At 39.7% G+C, this 15,062-nt stretch overlaps 1 protein-coding gene across 1 annotated transcript in view; it reads left to right on the forward strand.

Annotated features, from left to right (window-relative positions):
- The window catches only part of ACER3 (alkaline ceramidase 3), a gene marked incomplete at its 5' end in the record, with an annotated part of 34,023 nt that extends 19,457 nt beyond the window's left edge, over nt 1-14,566 (forward strand). The window contains 5 exons of the mRNA XM_010072517.1: nt 5,550-5,608; nt 9,170-9,271; nt 11,823-11,927; nt 13,626-13,671; nt 13,900-14,566. Coding sequence (XP_010070819.1) covers nt 5,550-5,608; nt 9,170-9,271; nt 11,823-11,927; nt 13,626-13,671; nt 13,900-13,953 — 366 coding nt within the window. The remainder of the gene's footprint in view (nt 1-5,549; nt 5,609-9,169; nt 9,272-11,822; nt 11,928-13,625; nt 13,672-13,899) is intronic.
- Nucleotides 14,567-15,062: the final 496 nt, after the last annotated feature.

The following is a 15,062-nucleotide window of genomic DNA, read 5'->3' on the forward strand; positions in this document are numbered from 1 at the left end:
GGATGAGGCTTTGAGCAACCTGGTCTAGTGGGAGGTGTCCCTGCCCATGGCAGGGGGGGTGGAACTCAGTGATCTTTAAGGTCCTTTCCAACCCAAACCATTCTGTGATTCTTTCTAATATGATATGGCCTAGAAAGCTGTTACCTGCAAAGCATTGTTTTCCATCCTGATTTGTTTACTTGCTTCATGCCATATGCTGGCTATACACTTGTGGCAATCAAAAACCTCATTAAGCTAGTGGGCCAAGTTATGTGAATAATAAATAGATCTAAAAACCTGTTTTATTTGCATAGGCATCTGCTCCAAGAGTTTGAAACAAATTTTGAGCAAACAAATAATTAAAAGTTAACTAGAAAATTAGATTAAATAGCTGTTTCTTCTACATTAGGAAAAGTGATTTTAGACATTGCACAAGTGGTTTTATGGTGTCCTGTGAGAAACTAAGCAAGCTGGAGAAGTAGATCAATATGAGAATGGCAGAGAGGGCAAGGGAGTAACTAGTGGAAAATGACAAAAGGAGATGATGAAAGGCATTCTTAGTCTGGACTTTCTTAGGATCAGTAGTGGGACCATTTAACAGCCTGTATCAGGAAAACCAGAGCCGTGTACTGATGATACTTGTGATGATACAAAGTTCAGAGGCATCACTGAGTGCAGAGGAGATGAAGAGATAACTAGGAGACCTTGAGGACTAGGATGACAGATGATTCAAAATGGAAGAGCATGCACTGATGGACAAATTCCAACTGTTCTTGTTCTAAACTGCACAGAGATCACCAAAGGAGAGAGGGAGCGAGTGCCTAGATGTGTTCGTTGGTCACAGCATAATAGTATGACCAGACAATTTTCTGCAACAGTAATAGCAGGAAAATACAAGTATTGGATTTTCAAATTAAGGTGACTTTGGGTAAGAGGGAGGAGTGAGCATGGGAGAAAAAGGTGTTTCATTCACCTCAATGAAAAAATTAAGAAAATTGTTCTCCACTGGTGTTTTAAATACAGAAGTGCAAATAAGGAAGTAAAATCACAATGAAATGTGTATGTAGAAGCACTTGCGACTGAAAGTGCATAAAGAATATGTTATGTCAGGGCACAACCTCTTCAAACTTACAGGACTCCAGCCAGGACTTTCAAGGCCAGGCTGGATGAGGCTTTGAGCAACCTGGTCTAGTGGAAAGTGACCCTGACCATGGCGGGGGGGTTGGAACTCGATAATCTTTAAAGTCCTTTCCAACCCTGACCATTCTATGGTTCTATGACTCCCCATTTTGGGTCTGTGTAGACCCGCTTGATGTCCTACATCTCTCCAGAGGCTCTCCTGCTGCTAAGGCAACAGTTAATTGTAGCTTGTGGCTTAATGTATTGGGCCTTTTAGTGGAACGTGTTCTTTCTTTCTACATGCTCAGGTTGCGAAGCAGTCTGTTAAATATGACCTTTTCAGGGCATGTCCTGACCACATGGCTTTTTCTGCTTGGGCATTGTCCTGCTGGAGATCATGTGTAACTAATGTGAGTGACATTTTATTCTGTTACACAGCTTGCTTGGGGATGTCTTCCAGAAAGCAAGTACAGCTTTCATTCTGGCTCATATTTCTACCTGCAGAATAGCTTAGGGAACGTGGAAGGATGTTCAGACTCTGCAAAGGCTCAGCTCTACAAGTCATTGAAGGGGAAGCTCAGTTTACTGCTGCAGACAGTGGCCCAGAAGTTCTGGAGAGCTGCTGCTCTGTGCCATGCAGCAGCAGTGACGTGTGTGTCACTTTGCCATCACATACGTGCATCTGAACACGACCAAACCAAGCAAATCTGAATTAGTTCATTCAGGAGCTGTCAAGGCAGCTGTCAGTGCTGTTACTCAGTGTTTCCATGTCGGCGTGGGGGTGGTCCTTCCTTTTTATCTCTGCTCAGATTCCTTTTCCAGAAATCTAAGAACATGTAGAAGTCTGTTTTCTTAGTTGTAAATTACAAATACAGTTTCCAACTTGAAGTACTTAGGCTAACTGTCTTTTGATAGCTGGTTGGTATATTAATAGATAAGCAGTGGTTGCCAAGAACCCAAAAATCCCTCAGTGCAGTTCCCAATGTGTACACTAATATTTGAGGCTGATAAATTGACTTTATTAACCAAAGATGGGCAGAAGGCCAGGAGCAGAGGATACAGATGAGTGGAAATAACAGGCTGTCGCTGCTTTCTGTACTGGAAGGGTTGATGAAGAACCAGTTTTGTATGTGTCTCCCCCCACCCAGTGTGGAGTACCAGCCTTCCCTCCAAAGAAGTGAATCTATATGATTTGCTTACCTGCCTCCCCATCAAAAATGCTGCCAAACACTGAGCCCTGAAGTTACTTCCCATTTGTGAATGAGAAGGATGTTCTTCATATTTGGCCTTCTTATCAGGTAACCCACTGTGTATTAATAAGACTTCGGGTTTTTCCCCATTGCGAAGATATGGGCTTCAAAGCTGCAATACCTGCAGCTTCATTTGCATCTTGAACAGCAAAGAGGGAACTGTCTAGTCGTAACAAAAGATGAGGAGATTCTGCTGATTCCTTTTGTTTTGCTTGTAGTGCAAGGGTGTTCTTTGGCTTACAGTTTAAAGGCACTGTGAGACAAATTAGCACAAAACTCGCTTGGGTTTTCGTCTGTCACCTAAGTGATGCGTTAGTGAAAGAAGAACAACAAAGGGAGCTAAAGGAATTGAAAAAATTCAGTCCGCTTGAATAAGGTAAATTTTTTTTTTATACTGGATCCTTTGTTGGGTGGACAGATAATATTTAAAATTTTTTGGCACAATGAAAATAGTAAATCCATGGGTGGTAAAGGAGTAGAAGTAAGCACTGCTCCCTGAAGTATAAACTAAGTTGTGTAGCTCGGTTTATAGCCCTCTAGTAAGAAACAGCTGTAGCAAGATGGGCAGCTACAGTCTCTGCATAGCACAGCAACACCTCGATGCTTGCCTTCAGCGTGAAGAGGAGGACTGGAGCATCCAGAGCAGAACAGTTTGTTGTTCCAGTCTTTCACAGGCTTTTAGACACGGATGTGTTTTACTGCTAACAACCTGTTTGTGTGGGGGAACGGAAAAGGCAAGAAATTGAAGTGTCAGCTGTGGGCATATTTTTCTTCACTCACTTAAAGGTTCGTGGTTTTTTTTTTCCTTCCTCCCTCCATTAAGACTGTCCTCTTCTGCAAGCCATTAAGCAGCTCACTAGGAGATACCAAGCCAGAGGCTCTACAAAGAAAGCTTTTCTTATCTTTTGCTCTTTCCTGCTTTTAGCAGCTTCTGAAAAAAATAGGATTTTAAGCCTGTGTTTTCCTGGGCTTTGTGTTGCCTGTAAGCCATGTTTCTCTAGGCATAGTCTGACACTTTTTAACTCCTTGTACAAAGAATCCAAGAAAAAAATCGGATAAAAGCATGAAGGTGGTCATACCCCTAAGGATTATGATAAAAATTTCTCTTTGTGGGTAGGTTTTTCCTGTGTCTCTGCTGCAGAAGAGCATTTTACCAATGGAAATTGTAGGAAGGAGGAGATCAGCAAGGAAAGGGCGTCAAACTGTGATTTGGGTTCCAGAGGAGCCTTTCTATGACTTTCTTCCTCTGTGCCATCCCTCTCTTAGAATAAATTACTGGATTTTATTAGGAAAACGAAACAGGCTGTTTTAAATGAGGCTGATGAAATAAAATGGCATTTAAATGAGGCTGATAAAATAAAATGGCATTTAACTTTTGAATTTAGTCTGTATTTGTCATATGGTGGAGTCTTATTAGGCAAAAATGTCAAAGAATCATACCAGCATGCAGCACCTAGCACACCTGAGCAGTCTCCCTTCTACCTGTAGCTTGGGGTGGATGAACACTTGATACTCAGGCTGTGTCTAATGCGTTTTTTGGGGGTTTTTCCCCCTGATTTATGTGCTGTGCCCCAGCAAGGAGACTGGAATTAACGAACATTTTTGTATAAAGTACAAGCCAGAACCAATTAGCCTTTCAAATAGTTTTGCTTTGTTTAGCTTTGCAGAGCAGTAGTAGCGGTTTAGTTACAGAAGTTATTTGATCTTGCTCTGAATGCAAATAAAGAGCTGCTGTGCTGAATGGCTTTGCATAGTCAATATTGGAGGTTATTTTTTTACCTGTTGTCAAACATAAGGGCTCTGTTGTCTGTCTTGTTCTGGATATATGCGCTGATGATATGGCGTGTGCTACTAATTTCATCCTTAAAGCTAAAAGGAGTTTGAAAATGTGCCTTTATGGATTTTTGAAAGGTAGGTTTCACTTTGCGTTATCGCAGCAATCTGTTTTATGTCAGATGACTAGACACGTGCATAGGGTAGTAATTAGTTGCAGGATAGTAATAGCTGAATGCCCCAGTTACAGCCGAATAAGAGTTAGTCCTTGCCTGAAGACAATGTAGTCTAAAAGAAGGAAAGGTACGAGGAGGTCAGTAGGACATGATAAGGACACTGGTTTGTAGGCGTACCTCTGTGAGGTTTAACAGCTCTTAAAAATAGGCAGCAAAGGTTTATCATTTTTCTGTTTCATGTAAAACAAGTCAGCGCTAGACAGAAGTTAACTAAAAGCAAAATGAGAGAGGAAAGTCAGTGAACAATGAAGCGAAAAATAGCGACGGGCTTAGGGGCCACTGGAGAGGGACAAAGAGCAAGGCACAACTGCTTGGAACAAACTGACTTTTGGCAGGAGGCAAACAGTGTTCAGAATAAAAAGCATGGATGGTACTGTAATGTCACCAGTGTCTGAATATCCTCCCCGTTGCAATGGATTCTGCATCACTTTTCAGGCATGACTGACCACATTTCTTCTCTTCTTTAGTCTGTACGTCTCGGAGATGGTGTTATGTGGATCCTAAGCTTGTGAATAAAAAAAGGAGAGAGTGATTTAAAGAACATGAGGCAGAAAAGAAGTGATGACTTTGACTTTTTATATAAGTCAGGCGATTACATTTAAATTCCTCAGGCCTACAGTGAGACAGATTTTGCTCATGGATCTTTCTGGAGCTTGCAGCCTCTTCCCACTGTATAATGAGATTCAATCCCAACAATCTGTAAGGGTTGGTTTTAAATGCTTCCTGGAAAGTTTCTTCCATACTGGTGCTCACTGAGGTGCATAGTGCATAGTCTGTTCAGGTGTTTGTTTTCAGGAAAAAATATTAATCAAATATCAGTGAAGGAAGTGTAGCTTTCAAAACCAGTCTTAGCTGGTACCTATGCAATCCTGGGATAAAATGCACGGATGAAAGAGGAGATGATAGACATTGATTTCAGGATGCTTACTGAGTGCCATCTAGTGTTTGCTTTCTAATTCAAAAAGAAATTGCACAACTGACTTCCTGCAGTTGCAAAAGGGGCATGGTTTATAATCATACTTTTATTTGAAATTTTTATGGAAGACTTTCTGGAGAGGAAGTTAGAGGGGATGCTATTTTCCCAAGACTAAAACAAAAATCAACAGAGGCTTCCAAAATTTTTACTCCTGTAGTGTTTTTATAAAGTCTCTCAAATCCGACTGATGAATTTTATCTCTGTTTTTATTTCCAGATCATGTATGGAACACTAGTTTCCATTATAGTTCTACGATCTGTTTATATAGTATTATGGTAAGTAACCATTTAGTTCAACTTTCTAAGATATAACAGAATTCACATCTTTTTTTGGTGGGCTTAACATGACAAATTTGTGATGGCAAAATTTCTTTAATTCGATACATAACACTAGCTCTTGTGCTCTGCTTGGTTGAAAGGGAATGGCTTGTCTCCTTGACTTTTTTTTAAGCCACTCTGATAACATTAAACAAAACTGAAATCTCCGCACTTAGGATTAGTGTTTGCTGCCAGGTGTTCTGCTAGTGGCTTCAGCTGTTAGCCTGGGATGTCAAGGCAAATGGAGTTTCTGTCTTCATATTGATGGGTAACATGTAAATCTATTGCCAGCCTCCAAACTCTAATGATGGTACTTGGAGAGAGGTGAGAGTAAGGCTGCAGAGTGGAAACATCAGTTAATATTTTCCTTTCCTCTTTCCTACTCAAGTATCTAAAATTCAAGTGTAAAAGATAGTAACACAGAAAATGAAATTATAGTTTTCATTACAGTTTTGACCGGGTAAAGTTAGGTATACATTATGGACTCTGAAATAAAAACTATTTCACAGAACCATAGAGTCATAGAATGGTTTGGGTTGGAAAGGACCTTAAAGGTCATCAAAGTCAACCAAAAAGAGTATTTGAAATGTGAGGAGACATTGAGATGCATTAGAATCATCAGAGCACAGACTTGGTGGGTAAAAGTGAAAAAAAAAAAAAGAATTGGATCAGTTTTGGAGTAAAACACATCCCTTTAGCTCTCAGGGGCTCAGTTGGTTGCCCATTTCTGTCTCTCCCCTGTGAATAGTTAGTTGGTGTTCTTGTGTGTTTGGGGATTGCCCCTGAAATTACTGATTTCTCTCTGCTGTCTTCATTCTAAATGTGCTTTTTATATAACTTTTGAATAATTTAACAAAAGGTGTGAATCTAAGGTGGATTCATTGAATCACTTTCCAATTGCAATTTCAGTTGATTTGGTTTGACTTTCCCCAAGAACTCCCCTGACACCAGGTGTAAATGTTCATGGGCTTTTCTTAAGCAAGAAGAACTCAGTTGATAGCACGTTGCTTGCAGCTTTAGAAACAATCATCAGTTTAAAGGCACTTTTCAAACCCATGAACATGGAAATTTTAATCCTAACCTACAGATCTTAAGTGATATAACCTTCATTTCCAAGGGAAACTAAGTTGAATCAAGTTCAGGTAATTTTAATTTTCATTTTTATGCAAGGATTTAGCACAGTTCTAATCACTGAATTTAAATTTCTTTCTGTTTGTGTCAGCAGACCCTTGGGCCTGCTCTCTTTCCAGTTCTGCAAATTCCACACCCTCGTTCATTCTCATTATTGCTGAAGCGTTTCGTTGTCTCCTGTAGCTATCGATAACACCACCATCTTCCCTCCCACAGGATCATTGTTTTCCTCCAGCAAAGCCTGTCTCTGAAGTTCCACCTACTTTTACACTTAAATTTTGAAGTGTATTTTCTTAATTAGCTAGATCACTTCATTGCAACAGCATCCTGCAAAGACTTGCTTCCCCTGCTGCTTATATTATGCAAACCAGTTAGAGAGTTGGGATGGAGAGAGAAGTAGGTTTAAACTACATCTGTATTTTACCCAAACTACTACTAATTTTAAATGAGTTCTGCTAAAGAAGCTGTGCCTACCTAAAGGTACCCTTTCTTTTCTCTAAAAGTCATCCCCAAGTATCCCCCACCTCTGGTGGGAGGTGTCCCTGCCCATGGCAGGGGTTTGGAACTGGATGATCTCTAAGGTCCCTTCCAACCCAAACCATTCTGGGATTCTATGATTCTATTCTACACTTTTGGATTTACTTCCTCTACATTTCTGAAACATGTTCCTGTCTTTCCATTGATAGCGCTAGCACTTGTCTGAGCCTGTTTCAACTTACGTATCAACCATAATTTCTACTTATTTTGTTTCTTACTTCCTTAATATACATATATTAGCTTCCTATCACTCTCATTTCTTAGTGCTGGTCTTGAAGTTGCTCTGAGCTTAGAGTAAAAATCTCAAATAAGAGCATATGATTTGTTCCAGGCTGCTGCCTGCTCCTATCCTCATCGTTTTTTGCTGTTCCTGCCTGTTTCCACCCTGACTTCTCACCTCTTTCTTGGGTCTGCTTTCTTCCCAAGATTACAACTTGGCAAATGTTATTCTCTGTTCACAAAGCATGTTCCCCGTTAATAAGTGATGCTGGCCTCTCTGGCAGTCTTTCACAAAACAACACCATTTATTCCCTGAACAATTCCAGCTATAATTATCTAATTACCAGCACGTCTAACATACCATTTAATGCTCTTTCATGTCCTGGGCTTGCTTATGTCTCTAGAGCGTTGAGTCGGGAATATTAGTGTAGTCTCTGCCACACGCCGCATAGTGCTCCATGCATTTATCAGACTAAACAAATAATAATTTTGCCAGTTTACATTGGCAGTGCACTTGTTGTGAACATGTACAACTTGTATCTGGCTAGCTTGCCCTGTGGAGGAAGCTCTACCTGTCGTGTTTCCCACATTTTGGTTGCCAGTGCTCACGGCTGCGAAACATGCGCTGTGTGTAACACAGAGGAGAAGCAGCAGCTCAGGAATGTGTTTTAACCCGGAATCTAAACTGTGCTTTCATAATGCTTAAAAATAGCTTGAACAATATTTCATGGCAGCCTTTTAGGGTTGGAATTAGGTTCACTTTTGGACTTGTTGTGTTAGTGGGAAAGGAGTAAATGCTACCAGCTTCCATGTAGGAAATTTACAGTTCTGTGGTCCAACCTGAGTGCAGATAGTGAGGGTAAATTTATTAATGATGCACTTTATTGCATCTGATTCTTCAGTGTGTTTCTCATATCCTAAAGAGAATTTTTTTTTTTCTTCACCAAAGTGAAATTCATAGAATCACAGAATGGTTTGGGCTGAAAGGGACCTTAAAGATCATCCAGTTCCAACCCCCTGCCATGGGCAGGGACACCTCCCACTAGCCCAGGAAATTGACATTTTTCCATCCCCTACAGCACTCAACAATAAGATACAACATGAAATTACTGTTTTGTAAAACTATTCATTTGGTTAGTTGTTGGTCATGGTGGTCTACATTCACAAAAGACTGCAGTCATTTTGAAAGACCTTTATTTAAACAAGTCCCCTATTATGGGGATATCATGTATTGGAAAAGAGCCTCTTCTTTTGGGAGAGTCCTAATTTGTAACATGGCTATTTTTTAACTGAAAGATTATACGTGGGACTGAAGAATTAGTACCTTCTAGCCAGCTTCGGTTTTCCCACTTTCTTATTGCATTAGGAGAGAGAGAGAACTAACTATTCATGGGAACAATTAGAAATATAGAAGTAAAACATTTAAAGACTAGTCTTAGGGAATGTGGAGAGAGGGAAGGAGGTCAAATAAGATAGTTAAATAGATGAGATATGAAGTTGATGTTTTTCCTTTGGGGGAAAAAAATAATAAAAGTGGTTTATTGGTATGTAATAGTATTTTTATATGTTGCATAAAAATGAAGAATCTTGAACTAGCTCTGCATTATTTTTTTTCTCTCTCTGTCTCTCTAGGGTATACCCGTGGCTTAGAGGTCTAGGCTATACATCTTTAACTGTATTTTTAATGGGATTTTTTCTCTGGAATGTGGACAACATTTTCTGCGATAAATTGAGGTGAGTTCTTTCACTTTGTCCAGATAGCTCCTGATAGTCTTTTAGCATAAAACTTTGGTTTTTTTATAGTGTATATTCAATTCCATCTCATGGTATGTATGGTACACTGACTACAAAACATTCACAAGGGTTTTATCCAGTTTACTCATGACTAGATTCAGCACTCAACAACTTTTTAATGTCTTTTTTATCCATGAAGAGATTTAATTTTTAAAATAATTGATATATCTCTTTAACTTCAATTTAAATTGAGAGAAATTAATGTCACTGAAGTAATTTAGAGGATCTGTGGCTTACTAAAGCCTGCTGTTCACACTTGATTTCATCTGAATGAGTTTTTTATCCTGCTGTTTTGGTTTCTGCTCTTGCCATTTTCCAGGAAAATGTCAAAAGCAGTAGTTCTGCAGGGTAAAGAAACATCTATTGCAATGTATCTGTCACCAATAAACAACAGCTGTTTGAGCATCTCAGAAAGAACAGTAACTGAGCCAATACACCCTGCTCGGCTGTCATTATTAGCCTGAAATCTTCTGTCTTAGCACTTGTAGAGGAGGCCAGGAAAGACTTCCTCTCTGTTCAATGTATTGCCAAATGGGATAAAAAAGGCTTCCAGACAAAGCTTGTAGGAACCCACCATCTCGTCGTATGGCCAGACATCCCGTCTGTGCGAGAAAGAACACCAGTCCAGCAGGTTGTTCTCTTAATGTGTGTTCCTCTGGAACTGGACAACTGCACCTTTCTTTTGCTTAACTGTGATGCTTGTGTTCTGCCACAAGCTGGAGGAGATGGAAAGGTTGATGCCAGCATCCAGAAAAACCCTTCTTGACTATCTGATATACCATTATGCCGCTGAATTGGAGGTGTACAGAGTTGCCCCAGTGGGTTGCTTTGTTAGGGTCAGATCACAGGGTGTTGTAAAGAAGTCCAGTGTGTTCAGTCTGTCCCTTTTGGCTCTGGAGTCCTTGCACTGGGTTAGGCCAATTGTAAGTTAACTCCAACAGAGTTTTCTTGAAACTTTAAAAAAAATATAGGTATACTGAATATAACAACATGATGCCTCTTCCCTAGAAATACTTGATACAGATGGCGTAGAAAAGTTATTTGCCAACACAAGTGGGTGGGTATACAGTGACTTTGCAAATATTGGCATCAGGGTTGATTTTTGCAGCTGCATCGCATCACTGCTGAGATCATAACCCCCAGTTCACTAAGCCTGCTGAGCTGCTGCAGGTCCGTGGGGCTTTTGAACTTGTTCCTAGACTCAAAGATCACACCAGCTGCTGAAGCACTTTTTTCCATCCTCATTTTGCAAAGGGGAAAAGAAATGCTATCACATTTCCTGTAATACTTGTTTGGTTATAGTGCTGGAAAAAATAAATACACTTGTTTACTGGCTTTAATCAGTGTCTGCAGAGCTCTGAATTTCTGCAGATGGTATTAGAGCTCAAACCTGTGGAGAAAATATATTCCAGTTCTTTGTAATTTTTTATTCTCTAAAGATCTAACTTGTGAATCGTCCACCTACCTGCTCTTTTTGGTTTTAATGTTTAAAATTGTATTTTGGTTCAGTTTTTGGTTTTCCCTTATTTCATTAAATTTGGAGCTTATTCAAAAAAATAAAGTCTGTAGCACTCAGCTTTCCTGGTTGGCTCCATGCACTTTTGAACTTGAGCTTTAAGATTTCTTGCCATCCAAAGGCTCAGAGGCTGTGCTGGTGTGACAGTCTGTGTGTGCCACTGTGTCATTCCTGGGCTGACTGAATCGAAGCTCTGTGTTCATATTTATGACTGAGCAGCTCTGGAAACTAAGCAGTAGCTCAGGGATTAGCGTTTAGCAGGGAGACTGAACACTGTAGCATCAAGCAGTCAATAAGTATTACGGAAGCTGCAGATTTTTCATCCTTAACACGTGCTATCATTGTTTTCCCTTTTTTGTTTTGACTGAATGTGAAATGAGAGTCAAAAAGGAAGATAGGCAGATGGAAACTTTGCTTCACCATCAACGAAAATAGGTGTTATCTGCAGAAGCCTGGTGAGACGGAGAAATCAGGGCAATGTAGTTCTTCGCTTTCTCTGTCTCCATCCATGAACCTCTTCCCAAGTAGCTCACACCCCGTAACTGTGCAAAATGCAAAGGGTGTTGGCCAAGTATTTCAGATCTTCTGCTTTCATTGCTTCCTCACTGAACACCCTGTTTTAGAATGCAACAGGGAAAGGGGTTTGGAGAGCAGAATGGTAGAACTCATTTGGGACTGTGGGATGCCATAAATATATTACCTGAAATTTGAGTCCAGAAGTAACTGTCTGAGGAAGTGTGTGCATTCTTCAAATGTGTAAGAAAGCCAGTTTGCTAATATCTTTCAATACTGGCAGGTTAAGGTGTAACTGCTCTTCCTCACCTGCTGGAAGCTTGACTACGTGAAACCTCACTCGTGAAGCACGTGCCTGAGATATGGAAACACTAATGTGTGATCTGACAATTGAGCACTGAGATTTGAGGTTGCTTAGCTTGAAAAAAACCCAACCAATTGTGTGGTGTTCCTTTCTTACAGAGCACTACGAGAGAAGATGCCTCCTGTTGTCGGAGCTGTGACACAGTTTCATGCATGGTGGCATATTCTCACAGGCCTGGGCTCTTACCTTCATATCCTGCTAAGGTAGGAAACGTTTTCTAAACTGTTCATAAAGCAGGCTTAGGAGTTTTTCCAGGTTCAAGTTTACTTCAAAATGTTGTGTTGACCAGAAAAGCAGGTAAATTACTTCTTAGTAAGCTGGTGGGAGTTTTTTCTTTCCTCTTTGCAACTGGTTTAATAACTCTGTAAAAGTAATTCTTCAAAATGTAATCATTAATCTTTAAATAGTCATGGTTCTTCAGGAAAATGCAATTCAGAAATGGGAACCCTGTAGCAGTTAAACTGCAAAACTATTTGACAGTATATTAATTTCAAAATAAGCTATTAATACCTTTCTGTTCTTGAGCAGCAGTCCTGAAGTCCTTAAACATGTTTAATTTTAGAAGCATAACATAACTAATCTTTCTCATAGGCACTGTCGCTCCTGAAAACTAGGAAGCATCTTGCTATAGAGCAGACGGGTGATGGCTGAAGTGGTTGGAGCAGAGCTGTTCCCAGAAGCGCAGGATATTAGTTTTAGGAGGAGATTTAAATCAGAGCCTAAATTAGCAAGGCTGCAGCCAGCAGATTTTTGTCTCAGCTTTTGTTCTATACCACCATCTAGTGGAACCAGGAACAAAAACAGAATTTAAGCTGGAATCTGAAGAATTTCTGTAGTTTGTTCATTATGTAATGAAATAATGTTTTACCTCTTAACCGTACGAGAATGTCTGTTCATTAGATATGTTCTATATAGTTGAGAAAACTTGATTACATATCAGTTTTTCTACATCTAACGTAGGATTCCTTTTTTGTTAAATGTTAAAATAGCTAGTAAAAAAGAAAATGCAAGGAAAATAAGTACATTTTCAGTAGCTATTCTGATAGCTTTTTTATCTATACATATATGTGTATATGTACATATATAAATGTATATATGGATGTGTATGTACCTGTGTATATATGCGTATATGTAAAATATGTCATGGTATGTGAAAAACAGCTGCTCCATTTTGGCTGACAGGTTGTCTGCTGCTCTGAACAGCTTGAGATAATCTTTTGAAGAAAATTCCTTATGGACAGCAAGCTGATGCAGACAGTTTGTATACCATAGGGAAGGTTTTTCCAGCATGCTGAACAGAGAAAATAATTTGGGTTTGCATCCTCTAGCCCTTGGGGAATGTACAGATGCCTGATTTGTCTGTCTGACCCCAATGAACTACATGCTTTCCCTGCAGTACTTTTCCTAGTACTTTTTCAGGCACACAGTGGCATCACCTAGATCTGCTTAACAAAGTGAGAAGAAAACATCTACTGAGGGGAGAGGGTATATAACAACAAAAATGAGATACAGAATCAAGCTGTGCTGCTTCCCCACTTCCCCCTTAACAGCTGCAATATTTTGTGGTACACTGGTTTAATTCCATCCTTCCAAAATGACAGGCTCTAGTCCCTGTTTAGTCTTTCCCATAGTGGAGAGAGAATTTACTTCTCTGGGTTTCTCTCTTTCTCCCCACATAGGTGATAGAGTAGATTAGTTTGCTAATCATGATCTAGCACAGAGGGATTTCCTGGAAGTTAATGTCTCCTATTTTGCATAAATCTAGACAGAATGGGTAGCTCTGCAGTCACAGGAGCAATTCTTTTCTAGTTGGGGAATAAAACTGGGATTAGTACATCATTATTATTTTATATGCTGTTTTATACATGACATTTTTAGCACACTTTTCTCCTTTTCCTCAGTTTATACACAAGGACACTTTTCCTGAAACACAGGCCAAAGGTGAAGGTAAGCAAGCGATATTTTGTGTCCGTTAATCCACTGCAGCATTCGGATATCTTGTGCTTTGAACTTGCGTCGGGGCTCACTGGTTATGCCTGTTAGGGTGCAATCTTTGATTTCTACTTACATCCCAAGAAATGCAATTGAAATGATGATTAACAGTGTTTGGTTTCTGTTCCGAGAGACATAACATCCCAGGAAATCTTTCCCCTCTCCCTATTTTTGTTTCAACAGTTTGTTTTTGGAATATGGCCTGTTCTTCTTGTGGAGTCACCCAAGAAGCTTTGACTGACACCTAAGCAGTCCCACGCGATCACCCAGCCTGGCTGAATAAAGCGATTCAACGGTTCCTATGGCTGAAGTGTCAAAATTATGGATCAATTCAAGTCCCATTGCTATAAAAGGACTTCTCTGTGTTACTAGGCCAGCCAGCCGGAACAGAGCAAAGAGTTGGCACATTAGGGAAATAAAGTTTAGTACAGCTTTATTCTAAGTTGTTAAAACAAAGATTAAGACACAATATTTTTATGTATATATTGTATAGCGGATTATACTGAGCTAATATTTCGTGCTGGTCACAGAAAACTAACCGTTTTTGAAGTGGATTGCATACGTTTTTCCGTTCAGTTGTTGTTCTTTCTGTGGTTTAAACTAATATGAGTAACTGAATGACAAAAAGAGGCCATTGATGGCCAAGCTAAGCATTTGTGTGGCCTGTAGTGAACAGAATGCTTAACCTGAACTACTTTAATCTTGCACTTTTATACAATTAATGAAGTATGTAATGATTGATCTAGGGCTTTATTCTATCTTGCTTTTCCACAGCCTCCTTTGCAATTTATATTTTAAACAAAACGGTTGGGATACCGGTGCCATTTAGTTCATTTTGTACCAAGCTTCCGTTTTTTCTTTAGTCCAACCGAGGCACATCGTGGAGGATGTTCCAGGGTGTGACCGGGAGAAGACACTTAAGATGGTGAAGCATTATAGGGGTTCTTGTTTGTGTGTGGAAACTGAATTCCTAATTTTTTTGACCAGTGATCCAACAGGAGACTGCAGGGTGACTGTACAAACACAAGAAACACTTTCTTCATTTTTTATAATCATTATTTACGTCTCCCTTTTCTATCCTTACTTTTTACTCCCTACGTCCCACTCATACTACAGATGTACAAACACCTTAGATGTGTGCTAGTTCAGCTTTGAATTCATCTTTTTCCCTTATTTTACAAGTCTTAAATATTGGTCTGACTTTCAGAAGCATATTCTTCTTGAGAAATATTGAAGAAAGAGTAAAGAACGAGATTGATGTTGAGGATACTCCAAAATCTAATTGGCAGCACTTTGCTTGCCTGCTCTTAATCTGTCCATCACATGGTTTCTCTGGAAAGCTGACC

The sequence above is a fragment of the Pterocles gutturalis genome, unplaced genomic scaffold (assembly GCF_000699245.1).
Source record: "Pterocles gutturalis isolate BGI_N339 unplaced genomic scaffold, ASM69924v1 scaffold13397, whole genome shotgun sequence".
Lineage (NCBI taxonomy): Eukaryota > Metazoa > Chordata > Aves > Pterocliformes > Pteroclidae > Pterocles > Pterocles gutturalis.